The sequence below is a fragment of the Molossus molossus genome, unplaced genomic scaffold, assembly GCF_014108415.1.
Source record: "Molossus molossus isolate mMolMol1 unplaced genomic scaffold, mMolMol1.p scaffold_m16_p_13, whole genome shotgun sequence".
Classification (NCBI taxonomy): Eukaryota; Metazoa; Chordata; class Mammalia; order Chiroptera; family Molossidae; genus Molossus; species Molossus molossus.
The window spans coordinates 43429875-43452852 of NW_023425348.1; the positions used below are offsets into that span (position 1 = coordinate 43429875).

Below are 22978 nucleotides of genomic sequence, written 5' to 3' on the forward strand. Positions count from 1 at the left end.
TATTAATTTTTTCCTCATATGAAATAACTTTCAGTGGTTATGAGATTGTAACATGTATCTTTGATTTATTAGATTCTAATATAAATTATGATTTTACCACATTCCAAATAATGTTAGGATCTTAGAACATTTTTAACTCCATTTCCAGACTTTTGTGTTAGTCATGCATTACAATTCTAAATATATTTTATGTATATGTATATTATATGTAATAAGATATTACTATTTGATTTTTTTTACACTGGTCTTCTTGATTTATTCATAGCGTACATTGGAAATTTTGAGAAACAACACACTTTAACAAAAGAGCACTAGCAAGCTCAAACACTAGTTTATATGTTGAGTATTTTTAAAGGGTTTAAAAAACATGCTCAAATAGCCTACGGCTTTTTCTCATTTATATAACAGATGTACTTCTATCTCTTTGTGTACAGCAAAGGGTTAGAACCTGAACTGACTTATGATTTCAGATATGTGCTATTTCAAAAATATAGTCCATGGAATTTACTTTACTGCTCCTACCACTGATGCTTCAGCTAAGCAAAGTACATAAGGCCTTATCCCTTGAAACTGCTTTTAAACAGCATTTAATTGAAAGATAGGTAGGAATGTAGAAATTTCTGGTACAGTGTCTGGACTTAGTCTTATTTAATATAGGAACTGAATATACAACAGAACATTTACCATTTTCTTTATCCTTGGAGAGAGAAAGAGGTGGAAATATGGTTGCAGTATTTAAGAGCTGCACAGGAGAACAGTGAATCTTTTATAATACCAATAACTCTACAATAAAAACAACCATGGATGTCAACATTTTCATAATTCATGCTGGATCAAAAACTTATGTTCCCCTCTATGTATCTCAATTAATTCAAACCTCATACTCTCTCCAAAATACAAAGATAAACTCAGTTAGTATTTCCTAAGCATAAGACCAAACACCAAAGGTAATCCTTCCTTCCAACATCTTTCGATATGATCAGATTTCACAGAAGTAGAAATCTAATACTTAAATATGAAATCTCTTGGCCAAGTAGTAAACTACAGCTGTTAGGGGTATTACCCTGCATAGTCAGTATTAAATTAAACCCAGCATTAACTATTCTTGCACAATTATGCTGTGAATGATAGCAGTGATGAGGCTACTGAAAAAGGACTCTCTAGTCCAAGAGTAAGGGGGAAAAATGTATAAACAAGTATAAAGCTGACAAAGAGTTGGGTATTTTCTGACCAGAAATGGTCATTTTAAACATAGAAATATAAAAAGAAAAGTATTCCATTATTTCCCCTATGTGGAAATAATACGAAACATCTATTTTATATATCAGACAAGAACAGAGCTAAGTAATCCAACTCTGCTGTAGCATTATAAAAATCATCCCTTCACCACCATGTGAGATTTAAATGCATCCACACAAGGGCACGTGTTATATAAAATGTAGTAAGATCGCTGCTATGCTATTTGATTTTTAATCAAAATTAATTTAGATATACTCTGTTCCTTCTGGCATTTCCAAATTTCTGTGCAAGATTATTTTTATTGTGCCTTTAGATATTTCCATTAGTATAGATCTGCTGAGATGCATTTTCTCAGTTTTGATGGTCTGAAATGTTTTTATTACTTTTACCTTTATTTTGAAGAATATATTCACTGAATATAGAATTCTAAGTTGGCAATATTGTTTTATAGTTCTTTTAAAATGTCATTGCATTGCCCTGGCCGGTTTTGCTCAGTGGTTAGAACGTTGGCCTGCGGACCAGGGAGTCCCAGGTTCAGTTCCTGCCAAGGGCACATACCTCGGCTGCAGTTAATGCTCAGCCTCAGTTGGCAACCAGTCAATATGTCTCTCTCACATGGATGTTTTTCTCTCTCTCTCGTCCTCCCTCTCTCCCTCCTACTCTATCTGAAGATGAATGCAAAAAAGTGTCCTCCGGTGAGGATTAAAGAATAAAAAAAAATAAAATGTCATTGCATCAAAATCTGGCTCCCAGTGTTAGCTTTTAGTCTTATTATCATTGATCTTTTGATGCTTAGTCTGTCTTTTTTCTCTAAGTACTTTTAATATTCTCACTCTGTCTTTACTTTACAGTTGTTTCACAATAATTCCCCTAAGTATTTTGGCTTTGTATTTACTTTGTGTTGTATATAATGCTTCTTGAATTTCCAACTTGATGTCTTTTATCAATTTGAAAAATTGTCATTAATTCTTAAAATATTGCATTTACCCTATGTGCTCTTTTCTCCTTCTCTGTGACTCCAATTATATGTATATTATTAGCCTTTTGGGTTGTGTCTTATACATGTCTAGCATTTTTCTATACAATCCATCTCTTTTGTTCTTTTGTCAAGATATTTTCTACTGACGTATCTTCCAGTCCATTAATCCATTTTTCAGATATGTACCATCTGTTGTTAAGTCTCTTATCCTTTTTCTGGTTGTCTTTCTGACAAATCTTTTACCTCTTTCATTCGTTGACTAACAGAAAATAGGTACTACATGAATATGTGCAGAGTTATTATACTTGTCCTCACAAAAGCAAATTAAATTTAAATGAGTCAATTTTGTTATCACTAGCAATTTTAACAAGTGAAGGAGTTGGCCCATTATTATCTAAATGAATGACTACATTCTATTTAAAATAAATAGAACTTTACAAAGAATATATAACAATTGCTACAATCTAGGTCACATTTTATATTTTTAATATACTCCATGTTTTATACCGGCTTGATGTTAAAAGTATATTTAAAAAGATACTTACTCTCTCTCCTTTTCTGTCAGCTTGTCATTGATATTATCTTTGATTGTTGACCTAGATCCCTTATGAATTATAGGATATCTGAGGGGCACTTGCAGGAAAAAGGAAATCATGGAGACCAAGTGTGCAGTGTAACCAAGGGCAACAGCAATGCTTCCATCATCTTTTGCTGTAAATTAGAAGCAGAAGAAAACAACTATTTAACTTACAAATGTAGCTATGAGAGCACAATAAATCAATTTCAAAGGAGATTTTATTAAGAATAAAATAACTGGTAAATAAAATATTAATCTTATCTAAATTATATAGTTTACATTTATACTTTTAAACTCCATTATACATTTATATTATAAACTTAATTCAATTATATTCATTTTATACAAATCTAAACACATTAATAACACTTAAAATTTTATTTACTATATTTAAAACTATTTCCCAATAATTAATGTGGTGAGATTAACATCTGATATAAATCTAAAGAAAGAATTCTTAATACACTCAAAAGCCATTAGTTTCATTTTTAAAGGTAAAAAGAATACTTGAGTCTATTATACAATGTGAAAATTAGTTTCAGAGGTTTAAACATAACACACTACCTAAGCATTTTATTCATTAACAACTTATAAGCAATATTGTTGTGTTGCTATACTACTGTACAACATTATTAACTCTAGTGTGAAGTGAAATAGCATAATCCTTCATGGAGTATGTTCTCAATATTCATGAAGATAGTGTTGTGTAAATAAGTTTGTGAAGTCTGAAATATAAGGGGGGGGGGGGGTGGCTTTTAAACAGTAAAAGCAAAAAACCACACTGTTAATATTCCTATTTAAACAATTTAGGTGGATGCAATTGTTGAATAAAATGAGTGTATCCTACAGTCAAACATAAGCACTTATCTTTTAAGAAGTCACAGAATTACACCTTTAACTCACCATCTAGACTTCTGCTACCACCTACCAAGTCATAAATAATTACTCAGGTATTCAAAACCAAGTAATATAACAAGCTTAGGCTTGACCCAGGAAGAAAGAAAAAGTAACTGCTTGGTATACAGTATTCCCAAAATATTTTAAAAAGTCCACACACAAACAAACACACACTAAAAGATTTAAACACATCATCTGGAGTACCTCTAACTAAGGAAAGGCTGAAATAACTGAGGTGACCTTGGCGTGAGAAGGGTACATTTAACTTCAATTATTAGTAATATTTTTCACATTCTCCTTTTATATTTATACTTAGTAATCTAAGCATTGCCTTCTTATTGTAGGAATGTCATTACAGCAATCTAGTTCTCAGTGAATTCTCTACCCTGACTACCATAGCAGAGCCTTGGTTTCTCTTTGATCTTACTATAAAAATAGGTAACTTTCATTATATACTTTTCTTCTGCCAGGAATTGACCACAATGCCTTATTTATGACAGTCCTTCATTCATCAACAATTACTAAACGGGGCACTTTTTATATGCTATTTCATCTCTAAATGGCAAACATTAGACTCAAAGAAGTTAAGAAGGCTGTCCAAGTAATACAGCTGGTATACAGGTTGACCTGACACTGTCTCTATAATTTAGGCATCCTATCATACTGTCTCAGAACTTAACTGTGGAAGAGATACTTTTTTTTACTTGGAAACCTAGAATATACCAAACAAATTACACAGATGTACCACCTTAGTTTCTTCGCTCTTTTCTAGTAATGGCAAAGAACACAATAAGCCTGTTAGAGATTTAAAAAATGAGACTTAGGTGATATAAGTGACTTAGTCAAAGCCATATAGGTAAAAACCAAGAGTGATGGAATAAGAGGGAGAATTGCATCTACATTCCAGCACCCAAATGATCTATCCGTGGAGTTGCAACTGGGAACAGTGAGCTGCATCAGAGGTCGCTGAATATTGCCTCCTGCTTTCTGTAAAAAGGAAAGTTTATCAAATTTAAAATACCCTAAGGACTTGGTCTTTAAGAACCTTCTTTGGAAGGGAAAGATGAAGAGGAGAACTTACAGTAATGAAGGATAATAATACCCTAAGTCCGGACATTCCTGTACATGTTCCACACTAAACTTTTCCTTTCCTATCTGACCTGACAGAAGCAACAGAAGGCCTGGATTTTTAAAAGATTTATCTTTATTGTTGAAAGTATTACAGATATCTACCCCCTCAGTGACCCCCTCCCACCCTGCTCTTGCCCCTCCAAGCCTTCACGGAACTATATCTGTGTTCTTGGGTTATGCATATATGCATGTAAATTCTTTGGTTAATTTCTTCTGCCCCTCCCCTCTTCCCTCTGAGGTTTGTCAGTCTGTTCCCTGCTTCCATGTCTCGGGATCTATTTTGTTAGTCAATTTATTTTGTTCATTAGATTCCACATATAAGTGAGATCATATGATACTTGTCTTTCTCTGACTGGCTTATTTTGCTTAACATAATAATCTTCAGGTTCCTCTATGTTTTCTCAAAGGGTAAGAGATCCTTCTTTTTTACAGCTGCATAGTATTTCATTGTGTAAATGTACCACAGCTTTTTTATCCACTCATCTACTGATGGGCACTTGGGCTGTTTCCAGATTTTAGCTATAGTAAATAGGACTGCTATAAACATAGGGGTGCAACTATTCTTTCTGATTGGTATTTCAGGCTTCTTGGGATATATTCCCAGAAATGAGATCACTAGGTCAAATGGCAGTTCCATTTTTAATTTTTTGAGGAAATGTATCTCTTCTTTGGAGACGTGTCTATTTAGGTCCTCGGCCCTCTTGATTAGCCTCCCAAATAGGTTAAATGCAAACTGTGAATGTTTAAGAAAAACAATCAATCCAATGCTAAACACTCAAACATCTACATTTTTTTCTATATTACTAAAGGGGTAATGCTAAAGAATTATTTTGCATATTTTGAGACTATATCCACATATCTATTTAAAATACAAAAATTGGTCTTCTAACATCACCTTTTTTCAAATATCAAAACAATTTTCTTAAATTTAATGATAACATGGTATCTCTGAGAAGCCTACACATGCAAACTAAAAAACAAAAAGAAATAGCAAAAACTGGAAACTGGATAATATTGGAAATCAGCTTTGATTCTGGTTCTTCATACTCACCATCGTTTCTACCACAAGACTCCCCCGTTCCACCAATTAAAACCCCAGGCTGCTTCCTCTTCCAGGCCATAGTGCTCAGTCACAGCCTCACTGTTACACCATGGTGTTGAATTTCCAATATTGAAGCTTCATATTAAAAAACATTTTAAAAGGACCACGGGTGAGGCATTACAGGGCCCAAGGGTATTCCAATACCCTCAAAAGGAAAACCACCTCCTGGTAGGGAAGTCACTTCATCACCCCAAGACCACTAACCTCCAGTGGGAAAATGTGAGCTCATGTGGTTAATTATGGCTATTGCTGGCCACAAAACCTCAGATGTCACATTCTGTTGCCAATCACTTTAGCTAAAAAACCAAAAGGTTTAAGGTTTCCAGCATTCCAAGATCTAAAAGACTTTTTACCTGCCAAAGCCCCAACCTGGCTCTCTGGGGTGTACTTTTCCAGTAAGCATTAATGACGTCCCTCACACCTAATGCAGGGCAGAGGTCTGTGCTCTGCTCGGGGGTTAGAAAGGTCACAGGTGACAGTTTTGTTGGTGAGAACAGTTGGACGGGGAGTTCAGGGAAGAACAGGAATAAACTCAGGTACGTAAAAAAAAATCCTGACTAAAACAATGTTTTAAGTGGCCTCAAACAAAACAAAAATCTGCAGTTTCCTCATAATAAATAGTTCTGATTTGTTTTTTTATATGTTGGTAGTTACTCAGGGTTGCAGTTTTTGTATAACTTTTTTGATAAAAAATTCCACAAACACAATCTCCATGACAACATTACAAGTTATTTCAAATGTCCCTTTGACTTATATTCTGGACAAACTATTAATATTTAAACACATCCATGTACAAGAAAAGCTCTTACCATCCTGCCTTCCCCATCACTGAGGCAGCTGATTTGCTAAGGAAGCAAGCACCCACTGACGCAGACAGGACAAAATACTTAAGACTCTAATCACTGCCACAGCATCTGTGGACTCATTCCACGTTCTCAATGAGACACTGTTTGACATACGGACTCTCCTTTCCAAGAAATCATGCCTGCATAAAGGGATACAGACACAGAAGGAAATCTGGGTCTCATTACCACAAAAGGCTCTGGTGTTATGGATTACTTAAAAACACACACAAACTTTTTCTTTTCTTTTTTTTAAGTAAGAAATGTCTCTGTCAATGGAACTCAAAATAATACCCCTCACCGGAGAACTTCCTCCCGTTGTGTCCAGGTCTCTTTGACACACGCTAACGGTGACGCACCCATTTAGAAAAGCACAGTAAATGTTGGGCCACCACGGAGCATTTTCCCAAACAGTATTAACCCAGGCAGTGTTAAGTCTATCCCAGAAAAGTCTCATTAACATCACAGGATAACCAGTTTGGAATTCTTTCACCAGAGTCTCTCCAAGAATGCTTTGGTTACAGCACTAAAAAGCGACACAGAAGTTTGGAAGAGGTGAATATTCAAAGCAAGTACGAAAACTGCATCATGACTGGAATAACATGTACCTTAAAATCAAGCCAACCAGGGATGACTGTATTTCCGCCACTGGTTAGTATGAGTCTTTGGTAAAATTGACTAAACTCTCTGAGCCACAACTCTCTTGTCTTTAAAAAAATTGGACATAGTTCTTTCCCTCACAGAGGAATCAATAAACAAGAGAGCATCAGGCATGGTATGTTACCATACTGCTACTCGCCCAATCCAAAACGTCCTCCCCTTTTCTCCAGAGGGAAATATGATTTCATTTTTTAAGGCACCAAGGCCACCATCTTTGCTCAAAAGGCTTTCTCAATCCTTTCCAGACAGAAGCCATGTATTTGAATCCCATGTACCTGGTATAAACTTCTAAGTGCCTGACACACAGTATGAATTCAATAAATATTTCCTGATTGTCTTCATTACAAGTTCATGGCCTGAAATCTCACTGGGGTGGGATGGATGTGTCATCTCCGTACACTCGGCACCGGGCACGCAGTGAGTTTAGTGCGTGGAAACCCCTGCAGAACGCTAACACGAGGCCTTAAAGTCCAGTACTACCACGTGTGCTTCTTCAAAGGTCTGATTCCTAGGAGTCATGGGGCATGAATAGGGCTTAGAGAAAAAGTAAACATTTCATTTTATCTCCCATTTCATTTTTAAGCAACTGCACTAAAAAGCTAAACTTTTTAAACGAGTTTGAAGAATTTATTCAGCTTGTTGGACACACACAAAGCATGGGTAGCTATTTAAAGCTATGAAAAACTCAGAAACGAACAACTTCACAGAAAACAAAAACAGAACCAAGAAACGTCGCAGAGTGGGTGAAGGTGGCAGTTCACCAATCCTGATATCCCGCTCTCCTTACTGCCTCCCTTCAAATCATTCTGTATTTAGCAGCCAGAGTAACTTTTAAAAACATAAATCAGCTCATACAATTCCCCTTCCTGAAAGCTTTCAGGCATTCTCTCCTCGACCGAGAATAAAATACAAACTCCTTACAGTGGCCTCAGAGCCGTGGCCGCCCTTGCCTGTCTCCTCTGACATAACTCTTCCTCTGGCTCCCTGTGCTCCCGCCACACAGGTCTGCTCTGGTCTCTTCTGTCCTTCCTTTCCTCCTTCTTTCCTTCCTCTCTCTTGCAACTAATTTCAATTACATTTGGATGAGTGCCTTTTAAAGGAAAAGTATTTTCAAATGTTATCTCATTCAATCATCACAATTAATTGGAGATGTAGCTATTTATTACCTCATTTTACAAGTGAAGAAAGTAAGCTGAGAGATTACAAGACTGCCCAAAATACAGGTCTTTTCTCCCATACCCCTACCCTGAGTTTTTAGATATATCAAGCCCATTCCTGCATCCAGACCTTTCTACTTGCTGCCCCACCTCTGAGTAATGCCCTCCTCCAACAGCAGTGTAGTTGGTTCCTTTCAGCCTTCACATTTTCTGTTAAATGTTTCTCCTCAGAGAGGTCTTCTCTCATCTATCTAAAGTAGGTTCCCCAATCAAAATTGGAATGCTAATATTGGTATCATATTGTCTATGATTGTATTTTCCTTTCTTAGATACTTATTACATATTTATTTTCTTGTTTATTGGCTCAGGAGGCTGTGTATGCTCCATGAAAGGAGAGAACAGACTTGTTCTTTCCATTGTCATATCCTCAAAACTCAGCACAGTGCCTGGCTCAATTAATATTTTTTCAGTGAATGAATATTCAGGATCCCTGGAACCTGGCACAGGGCTCAAGGTACTCAGTAGCTTTGTCAAATAGATGAATGAGGAAAAAGATGTGCCAAGGGCTTTAAGACACCATAACTTTACCTAAAATCAACACTAAAGCACATTTGTTTGACTTACAGAGATTGGAAGGAACACTGTACAATGAAAACCAGGCAAATCCCAGCTAGATCATTACCTAGCTTTGTGGTCTCTGGCAAGTCACTGAATAGCTCATTTACACATTATAAAATGAGATTATACCACCTTCCTTATGGGTTTCCTTTGTCTATTTTTGTGAGGATTAAAGATAAGGCAAAATGTCATGCTTTTATAATCTCCACAACAGTCATGTAAAACACGTAGGACATGAATTAATACGTTCATACTTCCAGTTAGGAAATCAACTCAAAGCTTTGATGGCTTGCTCCAAATTACATGGCTTCTAAAAAGTGAACCAGGAACTGAATACAGGTTTTCCCATTCCTGTTTTATCAGTCCTCTTTTATCATGTCCCAACTACTTGTTGTAAGGGTTGTTATAAAGGCCATTTAGAGGTAATAAATTAAGAGTCCTGCCCTGGCCGGTTTGGCTCAGCGGTTAGAGCATCGGCCTGTGGTCCCGAGAGACCCGGGTTCAGTTCCCGCTAAGGGCATGTACCTCAGTTGCAGTTTGTCCCCGGCCCTGGTTGGTTGTGCGGGTGGCAGCCACTCGATGTGTCCCTTTCACGTCGATGTTTCTCTCTCTCTCTCTCTCTCTCTCTCTCTCTCTCTCTCTCTCTCTCTGTTCCCCTCTCTCCCTCCCACTCTACCTGAACAAAAAATGGAAAAAGGTCCTCAGGTGAGGATTAAAAAAAAAAAAAGACAGTCTTACATGTTAAAGGACTATAAATAACAACATTTCTTTTATAGGGAAATGTAAGAACATCTCAATCAAAATTGGTAATGCTCTGTTCTTAAATAACTGCTTCCCAAACAGAGAATATGCTGCTTTGGAAATAATCTATAAAGCCATTCACTAGCTCTCAACGCGTTGTTTAAACTGGGGAGGAGGGTGGGACCACTTTGCTAACAATAAAAAAATCTTTTATTGCCAAATAAAAGAAGTTCTTTTCTTTAACATACTGGTTAAGAGATTAGAAAAATTAAAATATTTTAAAATCAGTAATTACTATGAATCATAGTCTATAATAATTTTAATATAATTTTTAATTAAAAGAAATGACAGAACAAATTTAACTTGTCAGAGTGAGAATGTCACAAAATTATATTTTCAAATTCATTTCACATCTGCAGAAATATGATTTTCTAAGTAATAACAGGACAGATTAATGTTTGTTAGTCTTCTGCTCCCAACCACACACAAATATTTCATGAAAATCAAACCAAAAGAATAGGGAGGTTATAAGTATTCTTAAGTACCCGACTGTCTAATTTTCTTAAAGCCCTTTAAAAACCTATTTTCTTTTAAATTTCAAATATAAAGTTCAATTACCCCCCCCCCCCCCCCCCCGATTAGACCAAATAGTCTTTGAAGTCTCCTATCAGGGAATCTGATATAAGGTCCAAGAACCCTTCTGGGGAAGTGCTCGTCAACCAACATTTTAAGATACCCGTTTCCCCTGCAGCACACCCACATACCATAGACACCAAATCTTTAGAAGAAACAAAAATACCTTGGAAGTCCTCAGAATTGGGCAACTTGACACCACAGACAAAATAATCCTTATGCTCATTCTGTGAATACAATCAAAGAATGAAATTAACTGTTTTTATGTATAAAACAGAAATTCTAAGTCAAATCTCAAAGAATTCAGCAGGTCAGTGTTAACTCAAAGGCAATACTGCCTTATACTCAAAATATTATTGTTAACTACTGAAAATGGAGGCTGAGTACATGATGGTTCATTATACTATCATCTCTATATTGACATATACTTGAAATGTTCTATAATATAAACATTTAAAACATCGTGTCTAAGCAAAAAGCCATGTAACATTTTTATCACAAACATATCCTTTGAACAATTCATAGCTATAAATTTTTAAATAGAATTAATAAGATTCTCTGAGCAACCTAAAATCCTATTAGCTTTCCTCTCAAAATATTAGTCTTTTAAATTAAAAATTAGTGTTTTCATTTAAAAAAAACATCAAATTTAGCAGATTTGGCTCTCTAAAAAAAATTTAGTTTTATTAAAGTTAAAATTTTTGCATTTACTCTAAGAAACTAGATTAAAAAACTGAACAGTATGACAGGAATATCTGAAATAATACTAATGAATATAAATGAATTAACAGTTATATTTTTAAAGCGGAGCACATGTATCTGCATGTATGTGTCAGAAATGGTGATAGCTAATAATCTGGTTGAGTGAAAAGATCCTATAGAGAAACCCAAAATAATTTGGTATTCTTTCAGATGAAGACGACAACATTCCTCCAACAAACTGGTATAAAAAATCAAATGGTGGCCCTGGCCGGTTTGGCTCAGCGGTAGCGTTGGCCTGCGGTCCTGAGAGACCCGGGTTCGGTTCCGCTAAGGGCGCGTAACTTGGTTGCAGTTTGTCCCCGGCCCTGGTCGGTTGTGCGGGTGGCAGCCACTCGATGTGTCCCTTTCACATCGATGTTTCTCTCTCTCTCTCTCTCTCTGTTTCTCTCTCTCCCTTCTACCTGAACAAAAAAAATGGAAAAATGTCCTCGGGTGAGGATAAAAAAAAAAAAAAAAAAATCAAATGGTGGAACCTAATGCCAACTAAGTCTAAATCTACTGTAAAAATAGGTATTAGCTCCTGAATGAAATCATGACAAGAGCAATGATTTTTTTCATTGAGAGGAAATTTCAAATAGAAATCATATTTAAGAAACAAAACATTTTTTTTACCTTAAAGCTTTTATTTTTATTTATTTTTTTAATTTTTAATTTTTTTTTTGTTACAGATGTTTCTCCTTTCTTACCCCATTGACACCCTCCTCCCCAGCCCCCCACCCCCACCCCATCCCCGGCTTTGTTGTCCATGTCCATTGGTCATGCATACATGCATATGAGTTCTGTGGTTCATCTCTTCCCACCCCCCCAGCCCCTCTTCTGAGGGATGTCAGTCTGTGCCCTACTTCCATGTTTCTGGCTCTACCGTATTCCTCAGACTGTTATGTTCATTATATTCCGTATATAAGTGAGATCATGTGGTATTTGTCTTTTTCTGCTTGGCTTATTTTACTTAGGATAATACTTTCCAGGTCCCTCCATGTCATCTCAAAGGATAAGAGGTCTTTCTTTCTTACAGCAGCATAGTACTCCATTATGTATATGTACTACAGCTTTTTATTGATTAATTTTTGTTACAGATGTTTCTCCTTTTTCCCCCTCTGATTCCCCCCTCCCCCTCCCTCCCTGCCCTGTCCCCAACCCTGTTGTCCATGTCCACTGTTCATGCACACATGCATATAAGTTCTGTGGTTTATCTCTCCCCCACCAACTCCTCTTCTGGGGATTGTCAGTCTGTACCCCACTTCCACGTCTCTGGGACTACCCCATTCCTCAGACTGTTAAAAACAAAACATTTTTTTAGAGAATTTGAAACTTACCAAATCAATAGGGTAAATGTAGGAAAGTTCAGATAGTAACTGCCTGCAACGAATTGTCAACTGAGCATTAGTCTTCAGAAAGAGTTCTCTAACGAGGAAAAAAAAAGTATATTTGTTAAAAAAAATATGCTTACATGCTTTCAAACATTTATCTCCACATAACTGACACAGAAAAAGATTACATGGTCTAGAGCAGGCCACAGAAACTCAGCAGTAGAGGCAAGAATAATATCTAACTTAAGTTTTGACCTATCTCTAAACACTATCAATCAAGCTAACTATATACACACTGAGACCTACTGTGTGTGTCAACCACCATGCTAAGAGGTACACAGGGTACAGATCATCACTGACTGAGCACCTACTACTATATGCCAGAAGCTTTACAAATGGCTTTATTTAATTATTATAACAACACTATTAGGTTGATATTATTACATACATTACACAGATAAGGAAATAAGGTTTAAAGAGGAACAGTAAGCTAACCAACATCTCATTTAATCTAATGCTATTTGACTTCAGAAAATATCCATATGGGAGTTCCTCAAGAAAAGTATTTTATTTTTCACTTACAACCTACATGTTATAACTAACTAAAAAAAAACAACAACCCTGCTGCCATATTAGAAAAGTAATATAAGAAAAAAAATAAACAAGGAAAAGCTGTGGCATGAAATGATGCAGCTCTTCTTTTGAACTACTTAAGAAACATAAACAACGGATGAAATAACTACAGAACAAATTACCTGCTCAACTGTGTTAACAATTTAAGAAAAAAAGGAATTTAGGAGATGTACTAGGTCAAAATGGAATGTAAACGTAGTTGTATAATGCAAACAGCATTGAAGACATAGAGATCTAATTCTGCTTTCCTGGTGAACTAGACAAACAGTAACTTCCCAGAGCCTTGCTTTCCTATCTGCAAATTGAGATGATTGGACTAGATGAAGTCCAAGGTACTTTCTAGGTCTAACATTCTTGAATCTTTAATTGCTAAGGATGAGCAAAAGAACAGGGGAGGCAACAAATTTAAGCAAGTGCTAAAAAAAATTAGTATTTGTTAAGTGAATGTTGTGGAGTAAGTAAAATTAGCCACAGTTGTATAGAACCAATGTATTGAAGGTTATTTGAAAGTTAAGTGACATAATCACTGTGGGTTCTTAAAAAGAAAAAAAAAAAGATAAAAATAGTGTTTTAAGAGGAGACATCTGATAGCAGTGTGGAGGATAACTGGAAAGATGGAAAGAATGATGTTAGAGAGATAATCTAGGAGCTGTTAAGGTCCTCCAAATGAGCTAACATTAAACAAGAGTAAATCTAAAGAAATTACTAAAGAAAAGACTATAAACTACACTACATGTAGAAGACAGGAAAAGGAGAAGATTCAAACATCAAGTCATGGTGCTGCAGCCTTGAAAACTAGAAGTGTTCTCATTTCTGATTGTGAGTACAAACTAGGAACTCAAATAACTGCCTCCAGCACAGTGCCTGGCACATAGTAAGAGCTTAATAGGTTAAATAAATGAATATGGCCCTGACCAGTTTGGCTCAGCAGTTAGAGTGTCAGCCCACGAACCAGAGAGTCCCAGGTTCGGTTCCTGCTGAGGGCACGTACCTTGGTTGTAGTTTGTCCCTGGCCCCGATTGGGATCATGTGGGTGGCGACCAGTCGATGTGTCTCTCTCACATCGATATTTCTCTCTCTTCCCCCCTCTCCTCCTCCCGCTCTATCTGAAGATAAATGCACAAATGTTCTCGGATGAGGATAAAACAAAAAATGAATATGGCACTGAGGTGTGTGGAATATAAATAACAGCAGCATTTAAAGAATCCTACTTTTGCCCTGGCCGGTTTGGCTCAGCAGTTAGAGCATTGGCCTAAGGTCCAGAGAGACCCGGGTTCGGTTTCTGAGAAGGGCACGTACCTCAGTTGCACTTTGTCCCTGGCCCTGGTGGAGTTGTGTGGGTGGCAACCACTCGATGTGTCCCTTTCACCTCGATGTTTCTCTCTCTCCCTCCCACTCTATCTGAACAAAAAATGGAAAAAAATGTCCTCGGGTGAGGATTAAAAAAATAAAAGGAATCCTACTTTTCCAAATCTTATCCTCAAAGTAAACTCGACATTCACAATTATTTTCAGAGTTTCATTTACCTTTTCGCAGTACACTCCTTCCTCAGCTCACTTAGGGATTCCTTCTGGAGTTGAAGCTTGAGGTGCTCGGTTGAAAATGTACTTCCTGGAGAGAGAAGGAAGAAGGCAATACTGATGGAACAGTGCAGACAGATGCTCAAACACAACCAAAGAGGCACAGTCCGGTCCCCAGACGGAGAGGGAAAGAAAAAGAGCTAAAGGGCAAAGTGGGTTGGGTATAGAAGTCTTCCAGGAGGATTGACTAGAATAAATTTCCCTATTGGCTTAATTTTTATAAAAGTCCAGCCTCTAGCAGGTGTCAGAGAGTAAGAGTCTAAGATTCCCTGAGTACAGATTTCTGGATTGCTGACCAATAAACCCTGGTGAGATTTCAAAATTCAAACAATTTTTTTTTTAAGTGGCTCTGGATTCTGGGTGTTAAAGATAATTCACTAAATGTGTATCAGTTGTACAAATTACCACTCTGGTGGGGGATATTGACAATGGGGGAGATTGTGTACATGTTGGGGCAGGGATATACATGAATTCTCTGTACCTTTTGCTCCATTTTGCTATGAATCTAAAACTGCTCTAAAAACTAAAGTTCATTTTTTTAAAAAGTGGTTTATTTCTGTTCAACCCAAAATGCTACATAACAACATTACTAAAAGTATAAAAAGTAGAGCAGGAAAAATTGCCTATATTTGAATACTACAATATAGTTTTTATGATCTTTCATGGTATTCATAATTCGTTTTAGTTACAATCACAGTGTGCAAGAAATGTATATTCTGATTTTTCCATATTATGTCACGAGCATTTTTACATGTTGACAGTCAGTCTGAGTTATGATGTTTAATGGCTGTGTAAAATTCAACTCCATGGATGTGAATTATAGGAACATTCCACATTCTAACTGATACCCCATACCTTAATCCCATTACAGGACATTTAATTTCCGTTAAGCATTTGCTTTAGCACTGCGATGATTAATATCTGTGTTTATATGACTGAATTTTTTATTTATGTCAACTTTTGAAACTTCCATTTCTATTTATATGAGCATAAAATCCTTTAACGTCTTCCTACCCTAAGAAAAGACCGTCTTACACCATTGACAACGCAGGCCTGATAATTCCAGCAGGCCCGAAGCACAGGGAAACAGTCTTAGATCCTGCTAACACTAAGTTCTAGGTCTCACAAAGGAATTGAGTTTGGTGAACTGTGATCCGCTGGGAAAGGGTGCCCTGCGCTCTCCTGCACACCTCCTACAGGAAGGAACAGGAAGTACATTAATTGGCCAAAGTAGTTTGGACCTTAGCACTAAATTTACCAACCTAGGTAATTTTATCAACGTATTTCCAAGTACCCTACACTTCTTTTTCAACTGTACTTAAGTGACCAGTAAGTTGGTAGTTCTGCCCCCAAAATAGAATTTAATGAAGGAACATCACTTATCTTCATGAGCCCCAATCTGATTCCTCCCCAAATCTTCCCTCTCAGTGACTTCAGAAGACATTTAGGTTGACAACCTCTACCCCCCACACCATGTACTTTTTATCAGAATGCACATACATTTTTATAGCACTACAGAAATTTACAGTATCATTCTTCATAGTTAAATTAGGCTGCACACTGCTGGTGAAACCACAAATAGGGACAAGACAGATCTGGGCTTCAAAATGCAAATGTATATACCCTCCTCAGTTTTGAAGGCTCTCTAGAATGTATTACATGACCAAGAGAGAGAAAAGACAAACAAAAACCCTGTGGAGCAAAGAAATAGAAATTTAACTTTAATAATATATTAGCCAGCTTAACATATAGGGAAAATTTTAACAACAGGTAAATCTGGATGAAGAATTTAGGTGATCTCTGTACTCTTCTTATTTTTGTAATTTTTCTATAAGTTTAGTATGATCTCCAAATAAAAAGTAAAGAGTAGATCCAAACCCAGAAAGGGGTCATCTGAAAGGCTAGGTTTTCCACAGGCTTTAGAAAGCACACTGGCACCATCTCTCCAAAACATATCAGGTTCAATTTTCTGTCCAAAGGTAATACACCTCATGGTTACCAGCGGGCTTTGGAACAAAACTAAGTGAGTTTGCCTTAGTTAGGTTCATACAGAGAAGAGCTAAGTATTTGAAGATGCCTAAAAATATTTAACCTAAGTTCCAAAAATCACATTATAAGGATGTAATAATACTGAAGCAGTGATGTGCTCAACTTCTTTAAATGTTGTTCAGATTATCTAGCACCAGCCTGAATACTACATGATTGGTGCTGTGTCCTTCTGAGAATAAGGCTGTCAGTGGAAATCGAGTTCTTCACAGGATCGCAAGGAAAGCATTCCGAGAGACTCTCGCAGTGGGAAGTTGTGGTGTGATAAGATTTATTTGGGTGGAGACAGAAGGCTGCTCCCAGGTTTCCAATGTCTCATCTCCATCCTTCCTGCCTTGGGAAAAGTCCAATCTTGTTTTCATCAAGGCCAAAAATAGGGCCAATATCCAGAGATTCTGTGCCATGTCAAAGCTTAGCCCAGTTCCCGGCTGTGCTCCAGCCGCTGGTGCTGCTATATCCAGCACCCAGGCTCACCTTGGAGCCTGCTAGTAGTCCCTGCAGTTATGGGCCACATGGCTGCTAGGGCTACATATGGGGGAGGGAGGGGAGAGAGGGAGAAAGAGAGAGAAGGAGGAGAAAAGAGAGATATTCTTTGTTAAGCTGGAATTATATTATCTCAGGCTTGGGAAGGACCAGGCTTAGACAGACAGGCCTCTATGGTCACCATCTTGACTCTGCATGCCTCATAGAAGTAATTTCCCCCCTAGTCTGAGCTAGTGGACCTGGGAGATTGAAAAGGGGGTTCTTCCTCCCTATATTGAGGAGGGAGGGGTGTTAATGCCCTTTTGGGGGGATATTGCAATCCCCTGGAGTTTGTGAACCTGCAAGTTCCTGGTTAAGCAGGCTTATGCTCCCTAGTTGATTCTACTTAATAATGTCTGAGTTTCTTTGCTCCCTTCCTTTATTAATATTTAGCTACCGGAGCTAACAATATCACATATAAAATCATTAATGTCCATCTTTAAGGCCATGCATATGTCCTGCTTCTTATCTAAATTTCCACCCAGATTTAACATCGATTGGTATCTTCTGCTTGAATCAATTGTTACTATGGTTGCAAAATAACAACATTCCAACTCCAGTATTCCCTCCATATTTATTAGTCAGCATTCAGCACTTCTCTAAGCAAGAAACCTCCCTTCTTTTTGATATTTTGTTCAGATAAGAGTGGGAGGGAGAGAGAAAGAGAAACATCAACATGAAAAGGACACATCGAATGGTTGCCACCCACACGACCCAACCAGGGCTGGGGACAAACTGCAACCGAGGTACATGCCCTTAGCAGGAACCCAACCTGGGTCTCTCCAGACCACAGGCTGACGCTCCAACCACTGAGCCAAACTGGCCAGGGTCTCCCTTCTTCATTAGCAATCTTTTATCAATATGGAACCATCAATTCCATTTTTCAATGATTCATAATTCATGACTAAATTTTGGGGCTCAAGTGGTCCCAGATTTAGCCAGTGGAACTCTCTTCAGCCTTGCTCTAGTGTCCTCTGACACGCTACCATTGTGTTATTCAAAGTATTACTTTAGCCCTGGCCAGTTTTGCTCAGCGGTTAGAGCGTCGGCCTGCAGTCCAGAGAGACCCGGGTTCAGTTCCCGCTAAGGGCGCGTACCTCGGTTGCAGTTTGTCCCTGGCCCTGGTTGGGTAGTGTGGTGGCAATCACTTGATGTGTCCCTTTCAAGTCGATGTTTCTCTCTCTCTCTCCCTCCCACTCTATCTGAACAAAAAAATGGAAAAATGTCCTCGGGTGAGGATAAATATATATATTACTTTATTTTTAATTTTTGTAGGATATGTGGTGGTTTCTTCTCTCAGTCCTGATATTGGTAATTTGTGCTTTTTCTCTTTTTATTTGGTCAGTCAGGCTAGAGGTTTATCAGTTTTGTTGATCTTTTTCAAAGAACACCTTTTGATTTCATTGATAGTCTGCTCTTTTTTTGTTTGTAATTTCACTAATTTCTGTCCTTGATTATTTCCTTCCTCCTACATGTTTTAGGTTGAATCTGCTCTTCTTTTCTGATTGTTAAGGTACAAGATTAGATTACTGATTGAAGAACTTTCTTCTTTTCTACTTTAAGCATCAATATAAATTTCCCTCTAAGCTTATACACTTTTAAATGTTGATATATTTTCATTTTCATTCAGTTCAAAACATTTTCCATCCCTGGCCAGTTTAGCTCAGTGGTTAGAGTGTTGGCCTATGGACCAATGGGTCTCGGGTTTGATTCCCTGTCAAGGGCATGTACCTGGGTTGCAAGTTTGATCCCTGGCCCTGGCCGAAGTCGTGCGGGAAGCAACCAATCACTGTGTTTCTCTCACATCTATGTTTCACTCTCTCTCTCTTTCCCCCTTCTTCCCTTCCACTCTACCTAAAACTCAATGGAAAAATATCCTTGGGTGAGGATAAAAAATAAATAAAAATAACAAAATACTTTCCAATTTTCTTTGTTATTTCTCATTGACCCATGATATGTGTGTGTGTGTGTGTGTTGTAAGTTTCCAAATATTTGGAATTTTTCAGACATTTTTCTATCAGTGATTTCTAGTTTATTTCTGTTTTGGTGAGAGATCACACTTTATATTATTCTTATTTTTTTGTATTTGTTATATTATGCCAAAAATGGCCTAATTAAATGTTCCTTGTGTACTTATGTTCCCCATGTACTTAAAAAAAATATATATTCTGCTGGTGCTCAGTGGAATGGTCTACTGTCAATTAGGTCAAGTTAGCTGATAGAGCTGTTAAGGTTTTCTTTCCTTACTCATTTTCTCTCTACTGGTTCTATAAATTACTGAGAGATGAATGTTGTTGTTCCAACAACAGTGGATTTGGCCATCTCTCTTTTCAGTTCTATTAGTTTTTGATACACACACACATACACACATGCACGCGCGCACACACACAGTTATATTCATACATGTTTAGAAGTGTTATGCCTTTTCATGAACTGATCTCTTCACCATACTATGATATCAATCTTATCTTTTTTTTTTTTTTTAAATCCTCACTGAGGATATGTTGTTGATTTTAGAGAGAGAGAGCAGAAGGGGGAGAGAGAGAGAGAGAAAACATCAGTGTGAGAAACATCGAGTGGGTGTCTCCCGTATGCACCCCAACATGGGATCGAACCTGAATCTGGGTATGTGCCCTAACCAGGAATTGAACCCATAACTTTTTGGTGTATATGGAATGATACTCCAACCAACTGAACCACCTGATCAGGGTGGTAATACTCTATTCAGAAGTCTACTATGCCTGATATTTACAGGGTGAGAAAAAGTATGTTTACAGCTGTTTGTATTGAAAATAATACAATAATTAATAATAATAATTCAAGAATAAACTGTTTCACATACAACTATAAAACCTCTTTTGCCCCACCCCGTATATAGCCACTCCAGCCTTCTTTTGATTAGTATTTGCATGGTGCACTTTTTCCATTCTTTTACTTTTAATCTATCTATATCTTTATATTAAAAGTGGGCTTCCTATAGAGAGCATTTAGTTAGACCTTTTTTAAAATATAAAATCTGAACAGCCTCTATTTTTTAACTGAGGTATTTAGATCATTTACTCTTAATATAATCAATGATCAGTTTAAAGTCTACCATTTTGCTTGTTGTTTTCTATATATTGCATCTATTCTTTGTTCCTTTATCCCAATTTTTTTAATGCTTTTGGACTGAGTCTTTTTTTAATGATTTCCTCATCCTTCCTATTAGCTTATCCTTACTTCCATTTGGAACTTTTCAGTGATTGCACCCGAGTTAATTAATAGTTTATCTTCAAATAATATTATACCATTCATGTAGCATGTAAAAACTTGAAAATAGTACACTCCTAATTCTTACCTTCCCCACTCTTCAAATTCTTCATACATCTTATTTTATCCATACCATAAACCGCAAAACATTGCTATTGTACATCAATTGTCTTTTAGAGCAATGAAAAAGACCTTTAGAATATCTTCATTTCAATCATTTCCAAAAATCTCAATTTTTTCTGTGTAGAGCCATGTTTCAGTCTGGTATCATACTGCTTCTGCTGAAGGGTTTCCTTTAACACTACTTGAGGTGTAGGAGTACTGATAATGAATTATCTTAGTTTTATCTGAGTCTCTGAGCTTCAGTTTGGTTCATTTCTATGACCTATCTTCAAGTTCAATGATTCTTTCCTCAGTTGTGTCAAATCTACTGATGAATCTGTCAAAAGCATTCTTTATCTCTGGTAATGTGTCGGTTTTTTTTATTGCATACATGTCCATTAGACCGTTTCCTACAGTTTCCATCTCTCAGCTGAAACTTACCAGATGTTTGTGCATGCTATCCACATTTCCACAAAAGCCTGACGCACATTAATCATAGTCATTTCAAATTCCCTCTCTGGTAGTCCCAACATCTGAGTCATTTCTGAATCTTTCTCTGCTAATTTCTTCTCTTGACGTTTTGGTGGTGGTGGTGGTGGTGATGGTGGCTGATGGTTTTTTGTTTTGCTTTTTTTGTCTCAAAACTTTTGATTGAATCCTGAACATCAACTGCAGGGCAACAAAGAAAAGGGCATGCTTCTTCTTCTGCTTTTAATTTGGAAGTTGAGTCAATATAGTCTGTATTTGGGTTTTGTTGCTGCTGTGGTTACCTTCAGTGTATCACAACCTTCAAATTTCCTCTAACTTTTCCTTTTTGAGGGTGGTGGTGGAGATGGTTTGCTGGAGGCTGTTTATCAATGACGCCCTTCTATCCTCATATTTAGGTATTCCTTATGCCTAAGTAAGGGTGTCGGACCATGCTCTTGCCTCTCCTCAGGCGGTTAACTACCGCGGCTTGTTATTTTGTGCTTTCCAGCCTGGCCGGGTAAATGGGTAGGAAGTTACTCTGCTGTCCTGAGTAAGCCAGGCTTACCCTGTGTTATCAAGGTAGGACTTTCTCAGTAATATTCTCCTTTCCCTATGGATAGATTTCTAATAGTCAGGATCCAAAAGGTTTCCTGCCCCATCCCCAATGACACCCTGGAGACTGCAGGGTTTGCAGGCTCTTCCCCAGAGGCTCACTGCTTTTGTTAATAAAGAAGAAGGGTATGGCCCTGGCTGGTTTTGCTCAGTGGTTAGAGCATTGGCCTGCAGTCCAGAGAGGCCCAGGTTCGGTTCCTGCTCAGGGCACATACCTCAGTTGTAGTCTGTCCCCGGCCCCAGCTGGGGTCATGCAGGTGGCAGCCAGTTGATGTGTCTCTCTCACATCAATGTTTCTCTCTCTCTCTTCCTCCCTCTCATTCTATCTGAAGATGAATGCAAAAATGTCCTCGAGTGAGGATAAAAAAATAAAATAAAATAAAAAATTTTAAAAAGAAGAGTATGACTTTCTTGCAAGAGCATCCATTTTCCTCCTCAATTTTCTGCCCTGCCTCCAACCTTTCTTGTGAACGTCTGAATTAGGTCCATGCAGGATAAACTGCAAGCAGATATGAACTGCCTTTACTTGAAATCATCACAACTGTTAAATAAGAGAACTTGACTTTGGGACTGTATACATTTAGGGTATTTCACTCCTAAGTAGAGTGGCCTTTCATGTTTTCCCTCTGGGTAGGCTGCAAAAGTCTACAGTAAGGCTCTGCTCCACCTTTCTATGCCAAATACTCATCCCACAGGACCTAACCAGGTCAAGAAGCCATTATGTTTAGAAAGCAGTTGGAGCGAATGTTATAGGAAGTTAGCCCAAATTCCTAGAGGAAAGGGAATGGGCAGCAGGTCCGCGTTCCCTAAGTATTGCTCCAGCATTCCTCCTCGGTTCCAAGCTGAGGCCTCTGAGAGCCTACCAGAAAGCCCCACTGTGGCGTTTCCCCTTGTGTTCTAGGCTGCAGTCTCTCTCACCCAGTTTATTCATCATACATTGCCATCAACTTCGTGTCCTGGAGAAAGAACTGTGTCAAAATCTTTGGTGTTCTGATGGCACCTTCTTTTATTGTTACCGTAACCACAGATTTAGTCTTTGTGTATGTTTCTTTATATCATATCAATGGGTCATTGAGGGGGAGGGGAAGCAAATGCATGTGCTTCATTTACAATATTCC

General features: G+C 37.6%; 1 protein-coding gene across 13 annotated transcripts in view; it reads right to left on the reverse strand.

The window, feature by feature from the left end:
- The window catches only part of UVRAG (UV radiation resistance associated), a 291381-nt gene that overhangs the window by 118862 nt on the left and 149541 nt on the right, over window positions 1-22978 (reverse strand). For all 13 annotated transcript variants that reach the window (XM_036258243.1, XM_036258242.1, XM_036258244.1 and 10 more), the window contains 4 exons: window positions 14808-14892; window positions 12655-12742; window positions 10743-10803; window positions 2764-2929 (listed from right to left, as the gene is read on the reverse strand). In XM_036258243.1, coding sequence (XP_036114136.1) covers window positions 2764-2929; window positions 10743-10803; window positions 12655-12742; window positions 14808-14892 — 400 coding nt within the window. The remainder of the gene's footprint in view (window positions 1-2763; window positions 2930-10742; window positions 10804-12654; window positions 12743-14807; window positions 14893-22978) is intronic.